General features: G+C 38.8%; 1 protein-coding gene across 2 annotated transcripts in view; it reads right to left on the minus strand.

The window, feature by feature from the left end:
• LOC126334925 (TELO2-interacting protein 1 homolog) overlaps positions 1 to 23,222 on the minus strand; it is a 139,203-nt gene that overhangs the window by 44,793 nt on the left and 71,188 nt on the right. For both annotated transcript variants that reach the window (XM_049997647.1, XM_049997646.1), the window contains exons 7-10: positions 20,895 to 21,103; positions 18,864 to 19,046; positions 13,652 to 13,846; positions 8,468 to 8,727 (exon numbers count right to left, since the gene is read on the minus strand). In XM_049997647.1, the coding sequence (XP_049853604.1) occupies positions 8,468 to 8,727; positions 13,652 to 13,846; positions 18,864 to 19,046; positions 20,895 to 21,103 (847 nt within the window). The remainder of the gene's footprint in view (positions 1 to 8,467; positions 8,728 to 13,651; positions 13,847 to 18,863; positions 19,047 to 20,894; positions 21,104 to 23,222) is intronic.

Raw genomic sequence — 23,222 nt, forward strand, 5'->3', positions numbered from 1 at the left:
TACTCAGGTTAGGGGGAAAATTCAGCTGATACATCAGATGTGTCCAAAGGAAGTGTGTTGTGGCCTTGCTGTTAATGTTTTACATTAACAACCTGGAACACAATACTAACTTCCACATTTTTCCAGATGATGTAGTTGTCTATAATGCAGCACTCTTTGAGAAATGCTGCACAGATATTCAGTCAGGTCATGATAAAATTTCAAAGTAGTATCAAATTGAATGACTTGCTTTAAACATTCCAATGCACATTTTGCCATTGTGTCATTCCCTGTCAAGTCAACATAGTGATTTTTCTTCCCATCTTAGATTTGGACAAAACTTGGCACAGGGATAGCCTACATACAGATTTTAAAAAAACTCAATTTTTATTAAAATATGTCAGCTATTTTGAAAATATGGTAATGTGAAGCTGTAAAAAATTGCAAAAAAATGCCCCACAGCCATAATTTCAAATTGCTGTAGCAAACTCTCCTAATAAAGCTAAAATGATGTGAGATGTATCATTTTGCAGTATTTTTCATGAGCTATCCTAAACACAATTTGTTTTTTTTTTTTCAAATTTTGATAAATATTTAATTTTTTAATTTATCAAAAAGGACATCTCCGATTTTTTTTAAAATTATATACAGCAATTCACATTATTTTTAAACAATTTTCCAAGTATGAAAGTGGGACTGTCATGGGTTCACACTTGGGTAAAATTTCAAAAATACATATTTCACTAAAAATTACATTTTTGTAAAATCTGTAGATTTAAGCAGAAATATACTTGATTTCTTTCTTAATGTGTTTATGTACATATTCAAATTTACTGTTGACACATGCCTTTGAACTGTTACTTGTGAAACCCGATAAAAACAGAATGTGCTTTAAGATTTCACTTCTTTTTAATTGCTCCATTTGTTTTTACGGTATCATCCCCAGAAATTTGATATATTTCTCCGATTGGTGTTACTGGCTTTACTTTACAAAGAACACCATTCACAAATACAAAGTTTTGCAGGATAAGCATAAGACAGTGATGGGTCAGTTGGGTGAAAAAAGGTGACTAACTTCATCAAGGCTTTTGTCTTTTGTTAAAACACAAGCTAACCACCATTTATTATTGCAGATGGCACTAACATATCCATGAATATCTCTCAAAGTCAGTTTTTCAAGAGATTTTGCAACTGTTTCAACAGTAGATTCTGTTGTGTACTTTTGATGTACTTAACACTATGGGTATAAAGGCACGTAACCTCTGTGTCCCTTTGATGGTAACAGGTAATAGACTGACAGAAGCACTCTTCTAGGAATCTTTCAGTTTCATTGTACTCTTCTTGTGCTAAAAATTCAATGTGTTCAGATGTAGTGTTTCAACTGCCCAGTCAAAAAGTTGTGGAATAAGAATTTCATTATCATACAAACTCTGTAGACTTGGTTTTGTTGCTAATCTTTTAGCAGGGCCACCAACATTATCGCTTCCAGGTTGATATGGAGGGGGAACCAGACACTAATGACATTGGTACAAACCAAAGTGCAGATTCCTCGCGACACTACTCCGGGGCCGGCACAGTTCCAAAAGAACACCTGATAACCATGAAACGTTGGAGAGTGGTCATCACGGAAGTGTCATCACGGAAGTGTGTTTCTTGAAGAGCAAGACACAATGCAGTATAGGAGGAAACAAGGCGTTGTATTTCCAGTAGCTGACAATAATATCCGTTGCAATTACACTGGATTATCATGTGGTGAGAGTCCAGGTGAGACATAAAGAAGCAGAGGGGAGGTAATGTCATTCGGTCTGTGATCATCACCAATGAGGATGGGGTGACTGACATCCATAAAAACTGGGTCTGATTCAGGATAAGGAGGAAGGGGGTGACCCCCCCTCCAGAAGCTGGAGAAGCCTTGTCCTTTGACTTGCGGCTGCTTCTTCTTCTCCCTTAGAGGAAGGGAGGAGGTGTTATCAGTAAGGGATCGGACAGAGAGCGAGTGGCTTTGGGGCCCTCAGAGCACGGATCTCTCATCTGACCTGAGTGTGCAATCTTCCTAGCCTGAGAACACCAAGGAGGGGTTTTCCGAGAGGGAGCCCACCCCTATCAAGAGCCAGAGAAGAAGATGTCTTCCCTGGCCGAAGAGGAAGAGCGGTTCCTGGAGGGGAAGCGCCAAGAACTGCCACGGGTGAAGAAAGGGATGAGGAGCAGGATGGAGATAAGGGAGATGGCTGAGGAGGGGAAGACATAACTGAGGCAAAGTAGAGGAGAGATTTACGGGATGAAGTCTGTCAAACTGCTTCTGGACTTCAAAGCAGCTGAGATGGTCAAAGATCTTTATTTCCTGAATTATTTTTTCCTTCATGTACAATTGACACACCGGTGAGTGGGGAGAATAGAGACCAGAGCAGTTTAACCAGTTAGGTGCTGGGATGCAGGGGCTCCCCACATGAAGAGGGCAGCCAAAGTCACCACAGAAGCGAGTGGCATCACATCACAAGGACATGTGGCCGAACTTGAGGCAATGGAAGCAATGCATGGGAAGTGGAATGTATAGTTTCATGTCACATCTGTACCTTGATCTTCTCAGGCAGGGTATCCCCCTCAAATGCCAGGATGAAAGTGCCAGTGCCTACATGGTGGCCCTTAGGACCTCTCTGGACAGGCCAGACAAAATGAATGCCATGTTATTCCAGATTAGCCCTAAGTGAACTGGAGGAGAAAGTCCATATAGAAAATTATACCCTGTGTCATATTGAGTGACTTGTGAGGAGTGATAGTCAAGGAGACATTTCCTTAACAGTTCCAAGTACAGAGGGAGACTCACAGATGGCAGAAGTTGTCTTTAGGAGGAGAGAACCAGATCTTATCTTATCGTGCTTAATGATTCAACTTCACCGAACTTGCCCTCAGTATGTACCACAAAGTAAAGAGGTTTGGTGGTGGCAGAAGTCACGCCATCAGTCCTGATACAGACCAGGAATTGTAGATAGAGTTTTTCCCCAAGCCACCAGGTTTGGCCCTCCTCCCTGGGTGTAACCAAGGAGGGTAAGACCGGGAAAGCGAAACAGGAACTGAGACAGAACTTTGTCCACCCTGGTACCACCCACTCCGAACAGGGGCTCGCCTTGTGGGCGCCATCCAGCCATAGCGGCGGCCACGTGGCAGGACAGTCATTGCCAGGAGTTCTGATGCCCCGAAAATGTGGGCAACCACTCCTGTGCTTGCACAAGCCGTTCACAGTGCAGGTACTAGCACAGCCAAATTAGTACATAACAGCTCCACCACACGGACTGGCTACCGAGCTGGTGACCTAGCAAGGATTCGAAAGGGCTATGGCAGGAAGGGAGGGGAATGGGGAAAAAGAGAGAAGAAGGGGAAGAAGGGGAGAGGAACTCAGGCCAAAGACACTAGGGAGGGAGTTCCCCATTTGGCTCACACTACAGATTTCAAATTTAGATATGGAGGCCAAACCCCTGAGGAAACCCAAAATAGAAAAGCAAAAACGGAGGAGGAAAAGCAACCAACTGAAACCACAAGACAAATCAAAGTCATGAGAATAGCTGGGATAACAAAGAACACCAAGAGGGGGAAAGGAAGGGGTAAAGGGAAAGCCTCCTCCATACCCCCATCATCTACAGTTGCTTGCAGTCCGGCCTCAGTGGCCAGAGACAGTGGTCTTGTGTGTGCGAGTTGTTCTTGCACGAATATGTGTGTACTGTCTACTTCAGAAGAGGCCTTCCAGCCAAAAGTTCACATGTTTATCGGTATTTTTGTGGTACCTGTCTGCAATGCAATGTCTCCTCTATATTATGTTAAAGTTTGTGATATGTAAGAAGGTGGTCCAATTTTCAGCCATTTTGTGCATCCCCCTCCACTAGCCACTGGCGGCCAATAATATTCATTCTCTTTCCGAGCGGCTAGCAGATAGTTAAAGCTGGAGAGCGAGAATCTCTCTCCTACATGCTGCACTGTAGCCACACTTCGTGACAACCGAATTATTTATTCAACCATCCATTTTTCTTCTTTCCTTTTTTTTTTCTTGCAGCAGTATTGCTGGGAATGTGAATCTTATAAATGTTTAAGTGTGATTAAAAAAAAGTCAGGTGAAGGCAATAAATGTGGACTGCTTCACAAACAGGCGAGGCAGATTATTTACCACATTTATACATTTTCAAACGTGAATTTAAAAGCAGATATCCTACTGCTGTCATTGGAAAACATAAGAATGGACTCTAGAACAATGTGGTGTCAGAAAGAGAACTGTAAAGAGAATTGTAATCGAAAAAAGTGTCAGAGCTGTAGGAACTGTAGAAACAGTTGATTTCGTGTTGCCTGGAAAGCATCAAAATCACAAGGAACCTGTAACACAATTGGATAGTTTTAACAACGATGTTTTAAAGTTCTCCATGTTAATGATGAATGCCCGACATAACAAAAACATGTTACAGTTATGGTAAGTGCTTTACCAAGGTAAAGAATTTTTAAAAACATTGGTTCCAGATACATTAAGAAGAGTTATTAGTTCAAAGAAGTGAACTAAGTGCAAGATGAACTATATCCCATATAAAGATTCACGATACAAGAGGAGGAGGTAGTTAAACAGTGTATTACCTTGATGAAACATAGGTCAATTAGAATCATTCCAAGATCTACTGGGAAATGAGTGATGGTACTGGCGGTTTTCAAGTTCTCTTAGGGATAGGTTCTCGGATAATTATTCTGCATGCTGACTCTTCTTCTGGTTTTATTTTTGAGAATAAACTTGTATTTATGTGCAAGAAAAATAGCAGTGATTACCATTCGGGAATGAACACTGTCAGTTTTGTGACGTGATTCACAATTCTTTTCATACCTTGCTTCGAAGTCGGTCTTTGCCATTTATAATTCAACTCTTATAGATAAGTAAAATCAAGTACAAACACCAGAAAATCGGATATTTTTCCCTGGCTTAAAAATAAAAATGTTAAGCACCATATAAAACAGATTCGTGCCGATCTCCTGCAGCTCGTTAATTTATACTGTACATGTCACATGACAGAATGTATAAACTTGACTTCCTTGCACGTGAATGGGATCACACAGTTTTGTGTTTACCCACATGTCACTGTCATTGTAGCCCCATTGAATTAATTTGGGCAAAGGGTTTTAAGGCTATGTGTGTGTGTGAGAGAGAGAGAGAGAGAGAGAGAAAAAAACAAAAAAAAGACATTCAAGATAACTTACAGTGAATCGCTTGTGCATGAGGCAATAGACAATGAGGCAACAGACATCATCTCATCTGTAGCGTGGGCACAGACTCTGTGGTATGCTGGAAGCTTCAGAAAGAAAAATTTGGCAGGGAAGTGATGATGGATGTAAGCCTTGAACCTATCATCATAAATTTAGAATCAGTTTGTTCAGAAACAATCAAATAGGAGAGATGATGATATTGTGATGTAGACTTTGGAACAAAGTAATAATATTTCTTAGTTTTAAGGACTTGTGGTTTAAAAACTGTTTTTGTCAACATATCAGTTGCATACATAATAATGAGAACTTCCTAGAATTTTAGATTGGAACTTTGTATCCTTTTAATTAAGCAGAGTATAATGTTCAACATATTGCCCAAGGAGAAGTTAAGCTTCTCCAACCATGTTGTAAACCTCTGTCATTTTCAAGGCATGAGCTTAATAAGGCCCTAAAATGACAGTAACTGTTAATTGTCGAGACATCGGTGGTGAGTTATTCGCAGATTACAGTTAATTGTTTACTTGTTTAATGGATTATAAATGCAGTCTCTCACTGTAATATCTAACATGTCCTGATTACATTTAACTGTTGTCAAACACACACACACACACACACACACACACACACACACACACACACACACACACACACCTTCCACATCTTTAAAAATTCTATTGAGCAGAAGCAGTAGTCAAGCAAATATAATGATTTCGGTTTGCTCTTGAAGTTAATTTTGTTGTGTATTAAATTTTTACTTATAATGCAATTCAAATCACAATAAGTGGTAATTATTGCACGCAGTTTAAATGTTGTTTTGAGAAAAAATGTACTTCATGTCTCCACAAAGTTGTGTCTGCTGTTCTTGCCTCCCGACGTCACGCAGAATAAATCTGTGGAGCAATGGATGTGAATTAATAACATGAATTAATATATCTCTCATGACGATTGATCAAAATTGGTTTTAATATTTATTATTCCACTCATATATTTGAACGTACAATACAATGTACCATACGCAAACAAGCCTGACTGTTATCTGCAGCAAAACAATTCGGCAACATGGACTTTGTTTGCCCACTCTCTGCTGCCGCGCATGCGATGTTTTCAACACCCCCCCCACCCCCCCATGCTTTCTTTCTGCTCCGCCTCTATGCGCAGAAGCGCCATCCTAGGTGACACGGGCTTTAGTAGTCAGTTGCTTTCAATATGTGAAGAAATGATGTAAATGAAGAAACTGAAGATGGTGGCAACCCCAAGACACAGGTAAACTGTAAATATGCAAACACTCTGAGATATGCTACCAACAATTATCAACAAAAAAGTTGATTATTTCCAGCCCTCCACCAATGCATCTGCCCATCTTTTCCAGCTCCTCTCCTATTTTGCTCCTTTTTTCCCCACCTCCCTTTCCCACAACCTCCTTACACTGCACCTGTTGGCATTCTAGTCCCTGCATATTCCACCAGACAGTGTTCGTCTCTCTCCCCATCCATACACAACTATCCCTCCCATTCCCCATCTCCTCCAGATTGATGCTTGTATCCACATGATAGCTGCATTCTATTCACATGATAGCTGCATTCTGGCCCAAGATGCTGGAGTTGACAGTCATGCATGCATGAGGTGTGCTCCTCTTTACTGAAGATGGCTGTGGCCGAAAGCTCTATGTAAGCATCTTTTAATCGTACCTGTTTGCAACGTAATGTGCCTTCTTTACAGTAAGAAGCAATATGTCTTTTCCTATGCTGTTAACTGTAAAAACAAGTTGACATGAAAAAAATGCACTACTATATTATCCTTCCATATTGTGCTGATGGTACTAAACTTAATCCAATGATCATTTTCAACACAATGGCGAAACATTCTGGAATACCATCAGGTGGTGGTGTTAATGTACATGACAAGGGTTGGATAGTTCAGTCTGGTATTAAATTATGGATTAACAGAGTGCGGGACAGAATGGATGGTGCTTTACTGAAGAAAAGTTCTCTTCTTGTGCTAGATCAGTTTAGCAGTCATTTGAAAAATTCTGTGAAGGAAAATTGAGATAGGGAAATAAAGAACTTGCTGTTATGGCAGGAGCACTTACTTCACAATTGCAACCTCTTGATGTCTCAATAAATAACCATTTAAAGTGTGAATGAAAAAGGAATTGAACCAATGGATAATGGATGAAACCCAAAGTGAATTCACACCAAAGGGAGCTTTAAAAGGACTTACAATCGAACAAGTGTGTTAGTGGATAAAACAGTCTTGGTCTAGAGTGAAAGAAGACATTTTGTTAAATCTTACAAAAAATGCGGCGTAAGTAACACTCTCGATGGCAGTGAAGGTATGGATGGATGATGATGATGATGATGATGATGATGATGATGATGATGATGATGTAGAAAAAGATGATAATTTTCAGGGATTTTGAAGGTCAGTTTAGTTTTATAAACTAAGATTTTTTAAAATCTGGGTTTGCAATCTAATAACAAAAATGGTAAAAATGTTAAACGGTAGGAAATCCTGGATGGACTGTAACAATATTATGAAAAGAGAAGTTGCTACTCACAAAATAATAGAGACGCTGAGTCACATATAGGCACAATAAAAAAGACTGTCTCAAATATAGCTTTCAGCCAGTAAGGCCTTCATCAAAATTAGACGACAGACACACACATACTCACTCACGCAAACACAACTCACACATACATGATTGTAGTCTCGGGCAACTGATCCTAACCCAATGCTGCTTTCCTTTGTTACTATTTTCTAATGTATCACTTTACTTAATGCCCATCCTTCTTTCTCTTCTATCGTGTATTTCTCTTGTCACCTTACAGACCAGTGTGGCTTCAGTTGCCTGAGACTGCAGTCGTGTGTGAGTTGCATATTTGTGTGAGTGTGTATGTATGTGTCTGTCATCTAATTTTGATGAAGGCCTTACTGGCCGAAAGCTATGTTTGAGACAGTCATTTTATTCTGTCTATCTGCGACTCAGCATCTCCAGTATATTGTGAGTAGCAACTTTCCTTTTCATAATATTGGTAAAAATGTTATCTTTTTAAAAGCTACTTAAAACTTAAGTTGTGACTTATGGTCCATAGTTTCTTGTAGTCCCTAAAAAATGGTAACAAGTGCTATGACAGTACACGAATTACCTCGTTCTATGGAAAGTCTTAGTAATACCTTACAACTGGGTTCCCTACTCCTATGCCTAGATTTCAATTTACACATATTTTATGACAAGGCACCACCTACTCAAACCACTTACCTTGTGTGGGGAGCCAACTCGTTCCAGTGTAAGAAACAGTGTTCTCAATAGGTACTGAGGCACACTGTCTTCAGGCACCTTCTCATACATGATACCCACACCCTCAACAAGTATGCAAGCATGCATCAAGTTGGTTTGGGCTGCTCCCAAGGGAACAGACTTTGTTACAGACAGGGGGCGGTACCACACAGCTGGTTCCAGATAAATATCAAGGATGCTCCTCACTACAGGCCAAACTGATTGGTGTTCCTTTGACACCCCTGTGGAATAATGGGTACTGATGAGCTATGAGAATTTGGCCATAAGAGAAAATAAAATTGTTGTTACTCATTCACAGCTTTGCATGAGGTTCCACTTAAAACTGAAGTGTTATATATCTTCTATGAGATTTTAAAGCTAAGTGTAAATAAATTACAGCTTAACACAATTAGGTAACATGTTATTCTCAGGATTTGCTTCACTTAAATGGAACCCACTGAGACATAATGCTGTCCTTTGCCTAGTGTATATCAAGCAGGAAAAAAACTTAACTTATATGAATTATTACTTCTGTACCTCACTTTAAGTTGAATTTTGTTTTTGTTGTCTTCAGTATGAAGACTGTAGGTAGCTCTCCACAGTAGTATATTCTTAGCGTAACTACAGTACCCTACAGCCATTTGGAGCAGTTTTGGACTCCAACAATATTTATCCACCACAATTATCTCCATTACTAGGGCCACGAAATAAATCATTTTAATTTGTGACGAAATTTAGTGCTGTTTTTGGCCAAATTCAGGATTGTTTCCTTGCCAGTATTGGTGTTGTTTCCTAGCCAGAATCAGTGTTGTATCTCTTGCCAAAATTGGTGTTGTTTTTGTAAAATTTGGCATTATTTCTTGCCAAATTCTATGTTTCTTGCCAAAATGTGGGTTGTTTTTGCACAATTTTGTGTTCCTTTGGGAAATGAAACACAAAGTTTGTCAAAATTCAGTGTTATCTTTTAAGCAAATTCGGTGTTTTTTGGCCAATTCAATGTTGTCTTTTAAACAAATCCAATCTGTCCATTTTTTTAACCAAATTCAATGTTGGTGGTTTTTTGCCAAATTTGATGGGGTTTTTGCCAAATACAGTGTTTCTTTTTGCCCAAATTAGAGGCCCTATTCGTCAAATTTTTGACACATTCCTGCCTTTAAGCTTTGAGCAGATCAGATGCCAAAAAGCACTTTTAACATTCAATAACTATCAGTTACTAATTTCAGTAAATTGCCATCCTCGTTTTTATAACCAATACATCATAAAAGTTGCCGATTTCATGCTATTTCACTAAAAACTGTGAATTTCATGTTATTGTTTCTGCAACATTTTCCTGTCCCTACCCATTACCTAATGCAACTATTCATTGGTGTCTCCAGATGGATCTTAGCCATCTACCACTTCTTTAAGTCAGTCAGTGCCATTGATTACTATTTTTCCTAATTCAGTTTGGCACCTCTTCACTAGTTACTTGATCTACCTATTGACGATCTTTTGTAACATAACATTTCAAAAGCTTCTATTCTCATCTTTCCTGTACTGTTAACTATCATTTGTCTTCTGTACAATGTCACACTCCAGACAAATATTTCAAAAAAGGCTTCGTAACACTTAAATTTGTTTTTGGTGTTAGCATATTTCAATTTTCCAAGAAAGCTTTTCTTGCTATTGCGAGCGGACATTTTATAGACGAGGTCTGTTTAAAAAATTCCCAACCATTCATAATTTCGCGCCAATGGTGTGTTGGAACAAAATGCAGCTGGCATCCCTGCACACTCCTGTGTTTAATGTGTAACTGACAGAAGTTCTACTGTTGTATGTATTTTAGTTATTATTCATTGATGTATTGAGTAGAATGTTGTGTCATACAGTTTGCGAATTTCGCGATGCCAGAGTTAGAGAAGCAATGCATCTGCATTAAATTTTGTGTGAAACTCGAGAAAACCTTTACAGGGATACATCAAATGATGCAGGAAGCCTACAATGAGCGCTTAAACCATATTTGGTGTTACAAATGGTTCACATGGTTTAAAAATGGCCGGACGGAAGTTAAAGATGACCCTCATTCAGGACACCTGTCAACGTCTACCGACGATGCTCACGCCAGGAACGTCAACGAAATTGTATGTGCCAACTAAAGACTGACTGTCTGAGAGATTGCAGAAGAATGTAAAATTTCAGTTGGTTCATGTCATGAAATCCTGACACAGCGTCTTGGAATACATCGTGTTCCTGCCAAGTTTGTCCTACAGCTCATAAGTCAAGACCAGAAAGACCTTCGCCTTGCAATCTGTGAAGAGCTTTCAGATCACACAAATGAGACAAGACATTCCTTAAGAGAATCATAACTGGTGATGAGACATCAGTTTATGGTTATGATGTTGAGACCAATGTTCAATCTTCACAACTGGTCAGGAAAGGTTCTCCAAGACCAAGATTGGCTCGTCAGGTCAGGTCAAATGTCAAAGCCATGCTGATAGTTTTCTTTGACTTTGAAAGATTAATCCATCACAAATTCATGCCAGAGGGACAAACTGTTAATCGATGATGCTATCAGGATGTGTTGCAATGCCTGTGAGAAAATGTGAGAAGGATACAGTCTGAAATGCGGTGAGACAATTCATGGCTGTTGCATCACAAAAACACACCCACACATTTATTCCTGTTGGTGGATGGCTACTGCACAAAAAAACGATATCACTGTGTCCCTCACACTCTAAACTCTTCAGACCTGGCCGCTGCACACACTTTTTTCTTACCCCCCCCCCCCCCCCCCCCCCCGAAAAAAAAAAAATTGTTAGCGACATTGGAAGTATGAAGATTTGGAACACTAGATGAGATAAGAGAAAATTCACAGACGACACTTCGCGCGATACAGCATTCCATGCTAAGCATAGCTTTTTCGTCGCTGTACTCGCCAAATGCTGCTACCTGTGATGAGAGACAACATTCTGGTTGCTATGAAAAACTTAGCATCCAATTTTAAGAAAACCAATTGGCAAAAACATTTGATTTTTGCACATTTTACAGTCTGGTATCTTTGTTCAATGAAAGACTACATTTATTCTCATGATTTGTGATAGTTAATACACCACATCAAATAAAGTAATCCACTGCATGAAATTTTAAAGAGTTTGCACAGGTAAGAGCACATAGCATAAATTTTTCATGTTGTTGATTTTAGTTCATACAATTTTGTGTACGAAATTTAGATAAGATATCAAAATTTAGTTTAAAATTGAGGGCAGATAAATTTCTCATTCCATTTGTAAGTTACTTAATTTTATATCATTTTTACAAATGATTGAAGATATCAAAGCAAGATTTTTTGCAAATGATAGCATGCAAAATAGCACAATGCTGTGTGAATAAATACTCAAAATTTTTTATTTCTGCAAAATATGGAAGTAGGTTGCCCAAAGCAGAAAGAGGTCAGCAGAATGGGACATGTAAACACATCAATAGCACTTAAGGATAATTCAAGGCTTGTGTTTAAACAAGTCCTCAGCACTGCGCAAGCAGTGGAGCAGGATGAGTTAACTCAACCAAAGCAGTCAAAGGATTAAAATTTAAAAGTAAGGTATGTGCACACAGGAAACATTTTTCCGAGGTAGTAACGACCTGGAACTTACAACTGGAATCTGGAGACACCAATTCAAATTTCTCCATATTGCAAGTACTTGTTTAACAGATAATAATAGCTAATACTGGAATATGTGATAAATTGTTATCCTTTCATATACTTTTTGTCATGTAACAATGCAGCCATATATCTTAGGATGGGAATTTGCACTGCTGAGTATTTTTTCTGATTTTAGGCTTTCTTGGTGCATGATGGTTTTGAAATATTCTCAAGGCGATCCAAGTCATTTGATATTTAGGCAAGTTGATTTGTTGCAATTTTCTGGAATTCCTGATGACTATCTTCTGCAGGAAGATAGCATACAGCAGAAGATAATCAGCCCTCAGTATCACCTGAAGATGACGACAAGTCAGCTTGTTGAAATATGGCACCATTTGGACAATGCTATCTGGCTGAATAGCTGAGCACGTTTCATCAGCCGATCATGTTTCAAAATGGGTATTACTGTTGTTGTACAAAGCATCAGCCCACTATGACAGGATGTACGATCTCAAAACCAAACAGCAAAAGTTCAGAATCTCTTCAAGATTGGGCCCCAGATTAAATTATCTATTTTGCACACAAAATATGTACAACCTCATTGAATATAATCAATTTTGATGTTAAGTAACTAAGTCAAATTCTAGCAGGTCACTTCAAGAAATTAATGCCATGTACTTCAGCAAGTTGTGTGTTTTCAAGCAATTACAATGTTAAAGAAGCTGCAGAGTCCTTTCCAAGCCGCTTTTTTCCACAGTAGCCTACTTAAAACATTTCTTCCCAATTTGTTGTTTACAAATTTACAGTAGATACAAAGAGTATGTTTTTCTATTCTTTGGTAGATACACTCCCTAATGACACCCATGATTAATAAGGAGAGCAAATTTAGGATGAATTGTGAAAAATACACAACCAAAGTATCAAAAGTAATATTAGTTTCCTTATACACAATGCATCACTACCTGGGGATTCAGAATGGATTTTTGTGCTTTGGTGTGGAATTCTGTAACAGACTACCAATATACATCAAATAGGAAATGGAAAATAGCATGAAAACTGAAAAAAGCTTCTACAGTTTATTACAATATTTTGAATCAGGGATGGAAATTCTGAATAACTTAAATTTTTATTAAACAGAGCTTGATTTTCTTCAGTGACAGATAGCTGATAGTGGACTGTGTACAGTTACATGAACATAATGTTTGAGAGATATTAGGCAAAAACAACACCTGAGTAGTGTAAGAGGAGGCACAGTCAATTTTTAAAAGTAGTTTTTTTTTCTTTTATAGTAATCCAAAATCCAAATGTAATTGTTATGATCATCAGTGTGATCAGATTAGCAGTAGTCAGTTTCTTATAAATGTAATCTACAGAAGTAGCCTCTAGTGATCAGACACCCAATATTAACACAATTTCTCAGTTTTAAAAATAGTTCGAACTAACTTCAGAAACACAAAGTCAAATCAGATTAAAACTTTGAATAGAAAAAAAAAGAGGGAGACAACAACCGAATGCAAAGAAAAAGTTGTTAACTATAGAAAACATACCTGCAATTACCATATTTAAGATCAAAGCAGCTTCTGTTTTCTCAAAGACCAGTTGCAGCAATGTGTCAGCTACTGTATCCAAATGTCCACAACTTCCAAGGAGCTTGCAAACCTTTTCCAGAGCAGCAACAGCAGAAGGTGCAAACAGATGATGCATACTTCGCCACGGGACCCTTGTAATGGGAGCATCGTCATCTGCAGGTAATCATTAATGGATCAATGTACAAAGTTCTTTCTATCATACACATTTTGGATTAAATGACAGCATCACTGGGGTAAGTGTGGTAGACAAATAATATATACAAAATAAGTTACAAGACGGGAGCAGAATGGTGTACTGCATGCTGTCATTAAATGGTTGTTTACTGTATTTTCACATCAGACTAATGATAAAGGAAAAACATTTTTCAAAGGATTATAATTTATTTGTGAAGTGTTCTTTAATCAAATATTGCTTTTCCCCAAATCTGTTCTACAGCATAGCTACCACAAATTTATTACATGTAGTCATGTTCCCCACATGCTGCCTGTGTTTGTGATGTCTTCCTGTGATTGGCATATGTAAACTTGCACTTTGAAGAGAGTTTAGGAAAACCAGAGTACTCTGTTACATGCTGTCACACTGTTTATTATAGTTCCTTGTGTTATATATTTAATAAACATTTAGTGAGGAGCATTACTAACATATGTCTTTACTGCTCACAATTACAGTAATGGTCAAGCAAAAACTGTTTCTACTTTACTTTGAATGTATTTAACGTCAGTATGCATTATAAGTAAGAAGTCATGAAACTTCCCCAGCAGATTAAAACTGTGAGCAGACTGGGACTTGATCCTGGGACTTTTGCCTTCTGCGGGCAAGTACTCTAATGACTGAACTATGCAAGTACAACCCAGAAACTGCCCTCACAGCTTTACTCCCATCAGTACCTTATCTCCTACCTTCCAAATCAACACTCCACTGCAAACTGAAAATTCATTCTCGATGAAGGCACATGGAAAGAGTACAGTGGTTTCATCAGTTACTTTTTAAGCCAAGTCATTTATATACAGCAAAAATAGGACACTTCTCAGAACTGACCCCTGTGGAACTTTGTACTTTACTTTTTTTGCTCAAGGCTGTAAAAACCAGAAATTCTCAATGTTTCACTGCTTTCGTAAGGGAGTTAGAATGAAAGAGAATGTCATGGCCACTAACATCAAAGGCTTTACTAAGATCAAGAAGTATACTAGATACATACACTGAAGGACCAAAGAAACACCTGCCTCATATAGTGTAAGGCCCCAGTGAGCACTCAGAAGTGCTTCAACACAACGTGGCATGGACTTGACTAATGTCTGAAGTAGTGGTGGAGGGAACTGACACCATGAATTCTGCAGGGCTGTTCATAATCAGTAAGAGTACGAGGGGGTGGAGATCTCTACTGAACAGCAGACTGCAAGGCATCCCAGATACATCCAATAATGTTCATGTCTCAGGAGTTTGGTGGCCAGTGGAAGTGTTTAAACTCAGAAGAGTGTTTCTGGAGGCACTCTGTAGCAACTCTGGATGTGCGGGGTGTTGCATTGTCCAGCTGGAATTGCCCAAGTCCGTCAGAATGCACAATGGACATGAACGGATGCAAGTGACCAGACACGTTGCTTACGTACATGTTACCTATCAGAGTCATATCTAGATGTATCAGGGGTCCCGTATCACTCGAACTGCACATGCCCCACACCATTACAGAGCCTCCACCAGCATCAACAGCCCCTGCTGACATGCAGGGTTCATGGATTTATGAGGTTGTCTCCATCTACCTGCTCGATACAATTTGAAATGAGACTCATCCAACCAGGCAACATGTTTCCAGTCATCAACACTCCAATGACGGTGATGACAGGCCCAGCGAAGCATAAAGCTTTGTGTCATGCAGTTATCAAGGGTATATGGGTGGGCCTTCAGCTACGAGGGGAGACCCAAAAGAAACCGGACTCAGAGGGCGCTGCCACTCGTAGACGTAGCGCAGGGTTCTCACGATATATGGTGTTAGTAGAGACCTTCATGGAAAAGCTATGCAGACGGCAGCAGTGTAGAGCTGAACGTGCAAGTGTGGTATTGTGTTTCTCTCTGACTGTTGGCGGGTTACCTCTGCAAAGTCGTTATGACAACTTTAAAAGAACAAAGAGTGTGTATGAAATTTTGTTTCCTGCTTATAAAAACTGCAATGGAGACACACCAAATGCTTCAGGAAGCTGCACACAGGTTTTCGAGTGGTTCGGGTGCTTTAAACGTGGTGAGATGTGTGTTGAAGACCAAGCTCGTTCTGGACACCCTTCAACATCGCAAAATGAGGAGAATATTGAAAGGTCCGCCAAAAGATCAACGAGGATCGTCGCCAAATGGTTGACCAAATTTCAGCAGAGGATTTTGAGTGAGGATTTGCACATGAGATGTGTTGCTGCTAAATTTGTTCTGCACCTTCTCACACAGGAGAAAAAAACCATCCGCATGAATGTGTGTCAGGACTTGAAAACAGAGACTGCACGTGATCCAAACTTCTTGAACAAAGTCGTTACAGGGGATGAGTGTTGGTATTACGGGTATGACCCAGAAACCAAGCAAGCGTCAAGCCAGTGGAGGACTCTCAACTCTCCCAGACCAAAAATAGCAAAGAAAGTGAGGTCAAATGTGAAGACAAGGTCAAATGTGAAGACAATGATCATTGTCTTTTTTGATGTTCGTGGAATTGTGCATTGGGAATGCATACCCCCTGGCCAGACTGTTAACCAGCTCTTTTACTGGGATGTTTTAAGGCGTCTGCGAGAGGATGTGAGGAGGAAACACCTGGAACTTTGGCGATCAGGCGACTGGTTTCTGCATCACGACAACGCACCAGCACACACGACCTTACAAGTGACCCACTATTTGGCATCTCAGAGGTGGTCTGTCATTCCCCACACTCCATATTCGCCGGTCCTATCCCCGTGCGACTTTTTCCTATTTCCATGAATGAAAAAAAATGCTAAAAGGGGAGTGTTATGACCATATGGAGGCGGTAAAAACAGCTTCGCGAAGTGCACTGGACAATATCAAACTTGAAGAGTTCCAAAAATGTTCCAACAGTGGGAAAAGAGACTTGACTAGTGCATCGCATGTAATGGAGGGTATTTTGAAGGTGACTGAAGTAATTTTGTAAAAAGGTTCATCAATAAATTTTGTATGACAGCAATCCAGTTTCTTTTGGGTCCCCCCTCGTATGGGCAGCGAGATATGGCCCATATCGATGATGTTTCATTCAATGGTTCGCATGCTGACACTTGTTGATGGCAAAGCATTGAAATCTGCAAAAAATTGCTGAAATATTGCACTTCTGTCACATTTGGATCCCATTCTTGCAGGATCTTTTTCCAGCCACAGCTATGTCAAGAGATTTGACTAGAGCTCTGATATTCACAGTACACTTGTGAAATGGTCATGCAGGAAAATTCCCACTTCATCGCTACCTCGGAGATGTTGGGTCCCATCGTTCTTGCGCCGACTATATCACCACATTCAAACTCACTTAAATCTTGATAACCTGCCATTGTAGCAACAGTAACCAATCTAACAACTGCGCCAGACACTTGTCTCATATAGACGTTGCCAACCGTAGTGCCTATTATGACTGTTTACATATCTCTGTATTTGAATACACATCCCTATACCAGTTTCTTTGGCACTTCAGTGTACGTTTATCAGCTACTGCCATCAGTATCTCATTTAAAAAGTCCAAAATTTCTGATTTGTTGGATTATCCAGTTCTGAATCCCTACTGTGAGTCATTTATCAGCATTCCTTTTCTTAATAAAGCTATTAAATCTCCTAAAGAACATTTTTTCCCATAATTTTGCTGAAACCTGACAAACCTGATACTGGCATGCAGTTAGCAATTTCACATTTGGTACCTTTCTTATGCAGAGGTGTTATTTTTGCCATTTGTAGTCTATTTGGAAATACACCGCTCTCGAACAATTAGTTTACAATGTCCATTTGTGGTTGTACAATAAATGTTGCAGTAGCTTTGATGATAGCGTCAGGTATCTCATGAGCATCCAGGAATATATTACGTATAGCATTTATAATTTTACACAGCTTTTTAAGTGTTGCTGCAAACATGAATAATGTCTTTGGATGATTTTTTTTATCTAACTGTATTCTCATGTTGTAGGGATGCTAATCATGACATCAACTGCTGTACTATTTTTGAGAAATAACAGTTGAAAGCACTAGCTTCATGTCTGTAGTCTGGTAGTTTGTTGTTATTCTTGATTCGTACTACAGCACTGTGATTTAACAACCTTCAGCTACATAATTAGAAATAATTTGTGTTCATACTCATTTGTATCTTTTGAAGTAGGTAATGAAAGTAGTACTAGTATTTTCTTTGAGAACTTCTACACACTCATCTTATTCTGACGTGATGTGTTTATCCCTTATGTGATACATTTGTTTGTTTTTTGACAGAGTTAAATGTAGCTGTTTTCTGGGAAGAGCTATTTTTAAAAAATGATTAAAATGTCCATAAACTTATAATTTTCACTCGTATAATTACAGTAGTATACTCAATTACAGTTTGCTCCACTCAAGAGAAAACAAAACATTCCTCATTTTCAATACTGAAATTCCTTACAGTATTTATTATTGCATGAAATTTTGAACCTCTTACAACATTCATTGTAAAAATCTGAACATAGTGATCACTGAAACCTGTGTTACAACTGTAACAAACCTATAATACTGTCTTTAAATTTCCTGGCTTTCAGGAAGTCAGTAATGAAGTCACTACATATGCTTACATTTTGTGTGAGAGTTTATTTCTTCTGAAAGTTCCCCCTAATGGTGATAAAAGTTTTTTGTACCCATCTGGTGACCTCATACGCAAACAATAATTCTATTTTGCATTGATAATTCAACTATAGTAAGTCCTATAACTCTTTCATTTTGCAAATTAATACAATTAGTTACAATATAGTGCAAACAGTGAAAAGTCTCTCATATTTTTCAACTGCCCTTTCAGAATATAGAACAATTTAATCAAGAACAGCCCCATACTCGAAATATTGTTGGAAATTGGGAACCTGAAGACTTTATTAATGTAAGGAATATAGGATAATATACATAAAAAACAGATATCTGCTAAGAACTGAAAAATACAAGTGTGTAGGTCACTAACATGACACTTGTTATTACCTCTAAGACCACAGTCCTCCAGTAACGAGATCCCTGAAGTGTCCAACTCAGCAGCATCCAGCAACACATCAACTAATTTGCGACAATGTACAGGTGACTGAGACAAGCGCAACAAATGAGCAGGAGCCAGCAACTGCAGATAACCTTTCAACTGATGCAAGGCAGATAGTTGTTGTTCTTCATCTACAAAAAAACATAGCAAGTAGTTACAACTTTTCAACAGTTATTAAACAAGACACAAAGGGATTATGGATATTAGCTGCCAGTGGGCATTGATTTATATCAACGGGACATGTTGAAAATTTGTGCTGGATCAGGATTCAAACCCGGTCTCCTGCTTACAAGGCAGATGCGCTGACCACTATGGCATGCAGACACAGTGGTCACCACAACCACATGGCCTACCCTAACAACCGTTCCTGTCAGATCCAAGTTCTCAACTTATACTAGAAACTAATCATTAGTCTCATTACTTGTGGCGTCCCACCAATTCCTGCAGGCGTTCAAGGCTGGTGTGCATTTGCACTGAAGGGATCACTGAGCATCAGACACGACACACATTTAGGATAGGGCAAACAAAGGTGGCTCAGAAAACAGAGTTCCAGGGTACAAAGTAACACAGCACAGGAAAGGAAATACAGTACTAACCTGACTATAGCAGGTGTTGATAGTGACCGCCACTCATCTCTTGGCACTTTTGTGCCCTGGTTAGCAAGTTATTGAAGGTGGATTGAAGCTCGTCTCCTGGAATTGCTTCAATCTCATCTGAAATGTTCTGCCGTAGTTCTTGAAGACTACAACGGTTGTTCTGATACAAGCAGCCAGCTAGGGCCGCAACCAGACTGAGCTCTGCTGACAACTCTGTCAGGGGTGAAGATTGTGTAAACATGCTCCAAGGTTCACTCAGCTGTATCAGCAGTTGCTCCATCTTGTTGGGTGTGGTTATATGCATACTTTCATGACTAATCACATCCACTCATCTGGACCACTTTTTTTGCCCCATCTTGTGCATAATTATTATATAGCACGTAATTAGGAGGAAAAATTGAATAAAATGCTCCAGCAAGTAACAAATCCACATCATTGTTTGTGAGCTAAGAATCATTTAGTGTTAACATGTTATATCACTGAACAAATAACCACCTGGATATAAGTTGTTTATTCATGTAACTTAGGACAAGGATCATCATAGTATGTCTGGACCTGACATAATAAATGACCTTAAAATCCCAAACTTACCAAAACACACATTAAACTGCAAGAAAACTAGCATTCACACTGCCACTCCAATAAAGAAGATTGCATAGGGAATGGCGTGTACACATTTTTTTCATAAGAATTTGAATCTTGTGTAGTTTTCATTAGCACTCCAACTTTTTTTTAAATTGTAATTTTTTATGTGGCAATAAACGAACCCCCCCCCCCCCCCCACACACACACACACACAAACAAACAAAAATTTAACAAAAATTCTACGAAGGAATCATGGAAACAATATTTTCATATCAACTGTTTTGCATCAAGCACACCATATCAATACTGATACTGCTGTGAAGTATTAAAAAAAACTGCTGATAGTGGGTCTAAATGTACATTGATTGCAAATTTAGTGCACTGAACATTTAATTTCTGGATGACACTCAGAAAAACTAAACTTTGTTTGTCAGGACAGTGTACAATTTGTTACAGGATTATTTCAAAACCCCCATTTCAGACCTGATCATTCTGAGACTGACAGGCAGCATAACTTGGGGTTGCATACAGACTTACAAATCCATTTGTAGAAAAATACTTTGCCAACTACTCATCAAAATACTAAAGTTTGAAAATGGAATTATCAACCTATCTGAACATACAAAATCACACTGTCTAATTTACATACTTCTTGTTATAAACCCTATACTCCACTTATACATACAGTTAATATTTTTGGCTCATAAATGATTCAATTTCGATTATTAGGAATATCACACTGATATAAAAAATTCAAATAAAGCAACAACAAAGAACTCCACTGTGAGGAGAACTTACCTTGTCGGCAGTGGAGCAGCTCTGGGAGGGCCTCTACGAGTGAGTGCAACCTATTTTCTACAACAGTGATCAATGATCCTCCATCTGATGACAGCCTTTCAGAGAAATTAGATACAGCAGTTGTTGCACATTTAGACACTGGTGCATCAGAATCTTCTGAGAGTACCACAACAGTATCTATCAGGCTTGGTATAGCACCGGACAAAATTCTAAACAAGAAAAACACTTCAATCATAAAAATGATCAAATTGTCCATATTACAGATAAATATTATTCCAGTTTGTGCCACATAAAAGAGTGACAATATACAGGTTGTCTATGAATAGTAAACATCATTTGTCATATAACATAGTAACTTCATCCTAGGAGACAGCTTGCTACCTTTTGGACCCAATATGTTGCCTACCTTCAAGTTTCAGAGCTTCCACAGAAACAAGTGAAAAAAAAAAATATTTTCAATCATCATGTAATGTGACACAACTCCCATTGTGTCTGGCATACAAATACACAAGAACACATCCTTGTTTGTATACATGCTGTTATTTGTTGTACACCGTGATTCTACAGTGTCACTGAGTTGGATTTTTCTTGAACTTAGGATAATAAAATGGACTTTTACCCCTTCGCTGGCAATTTGTTAGCAGCAAATGATGAAGTAACTGAATTAAGTTATGTTGAGCATGATGTGAAAGCAGAAGAATCATTGGTTCAAATAACCAAATTATTGAACAGACGGTGAAAATGTCCAAGAAAATAGCTCTTTTGACTGAAAGACTACCGTACTAATGCAGGTAGGCGAAGTTCATAAGTGCAAACTACAATATCAGGTCAAGTTTCTGAAATTACCCACGCACAGACAGATGTAACAAAAACTGTCAACAAATTATCAGTTCTAGTAAATAATAGTTCAGTTGAGCAACACAGACTTTTAAAAGAGCAGTTTGGTGCACATAGACATCAAATGGTTTATGATTTATCTAAATGGGACAAATTAACTGGCAAAATAATAAACTTATTGAATGAGAAGTAAAAACTAATGAACAACTGAAAAGTCATATAAAGTACAAACTGAAAACAAAATGAAAGAAACAGGTATGGGTGACTAGATCACCATTTTGGAACAGATAAAAGAAGAGATAAAAGTCAATTAAAAAGATCATTGCTTACATGTGTGTGTGTGTGTGTGTGTGTGTGTGTGAGAGAGAGAGAGAGAGAGAGAGAGAGAGAAGCAGTTACAATAGAACATATCAGCTGCAATAGGAGCTAGCAGTTCAAGTTCCCATCAAACAAATATATGGCATGGTGGCTGCACCAATAATTAATGTCAACACTAATACGACAGAGGCAATTCCAGATTTTGTTACCTAATAAGCATAGCATACATCCAGTTGTATTTATATACCCTTTCAGATGGAATGCCACACTCACGGACTGACATACAGTGGATCAGATTTGTTAGTGGGACGTCCAAAGTGATACTGTTCTTTGGGCCACTAAGGCAGCAGAATATTGTAATAGTTAAGAATATTATGAACATGCTTTTCTTGTGAAGTACTGGTCCAATGGTATTAAGGAGGACAATATGTAAAATTTGGGAAAGGCAACCACTCACCTATAGTGGACAATGCATGGAGCACAATAACATATAATAGAAAACAGCACTCAGACTAGCTTTCAAGCACTTGATCTTTTTTAGCAATGCTGAACTATCTTGCACCGTTTGAAGAAATCGTGAACAGTTTACCACACATTTCTACTAACAGCTCCTCATGAGAGCTGTCCGTCCTTGGTAGCTGAGTGGTCAGTGTGACGGAATGTCATACCTAATGGGCTGGGTTCAATTCCTGGCTGGGTCGAAGATTTTCTTCACTTAGGGACTGGGTGTTGTGTTGTCCTTATCATCATCAGTTCATTCCCATCGACATGCAAGTCGCCGAAGTGGCATCAACTCAAAAGACTTGCACCAGGCAAACAATCTAACCGACAGTAGGCCCTAGTCACACGGCATTTCCATACCATGAGAGTTACTCTTAAATAAATCTGAGGATAATTTATGGGTGAATCCACTACCAAAATTGCCTATAAATGAAACCATTTGGGAGGAGAAGATATTGTCATCCTTACAGATAAGGTAAAACACAGAAAACGTCAGACCAACATTAAGATCTCTGGAGAAAAGAAATTCTCTGTAGGAGATACCTCACTCTGGTGTGAGTAATGGCTGGTATGTATCTAAAATAATCAGAAAGAATTTTTCCAATTAAGAGGAAGCAGTTACTGGAATTACACATATATATGTGGTTTCCTGGGTTTTGTGAACTAAGAACT

This window comes from Schistocerca gregaria, chromosome 2 (assembly GCF_023897955.1).
Source record: "Schistocerca gregaria isolate iqSchGreg1 chromosome 2, iqSchGreg1.2, whole genome shotgun sequence".
NCBI classification, from domain to species: Eukaryota; Metazoa; Arthropoda; class Insecta; order Orthoptera; family Acrididae; genus Schistocerca; species Schistocerca gregaria.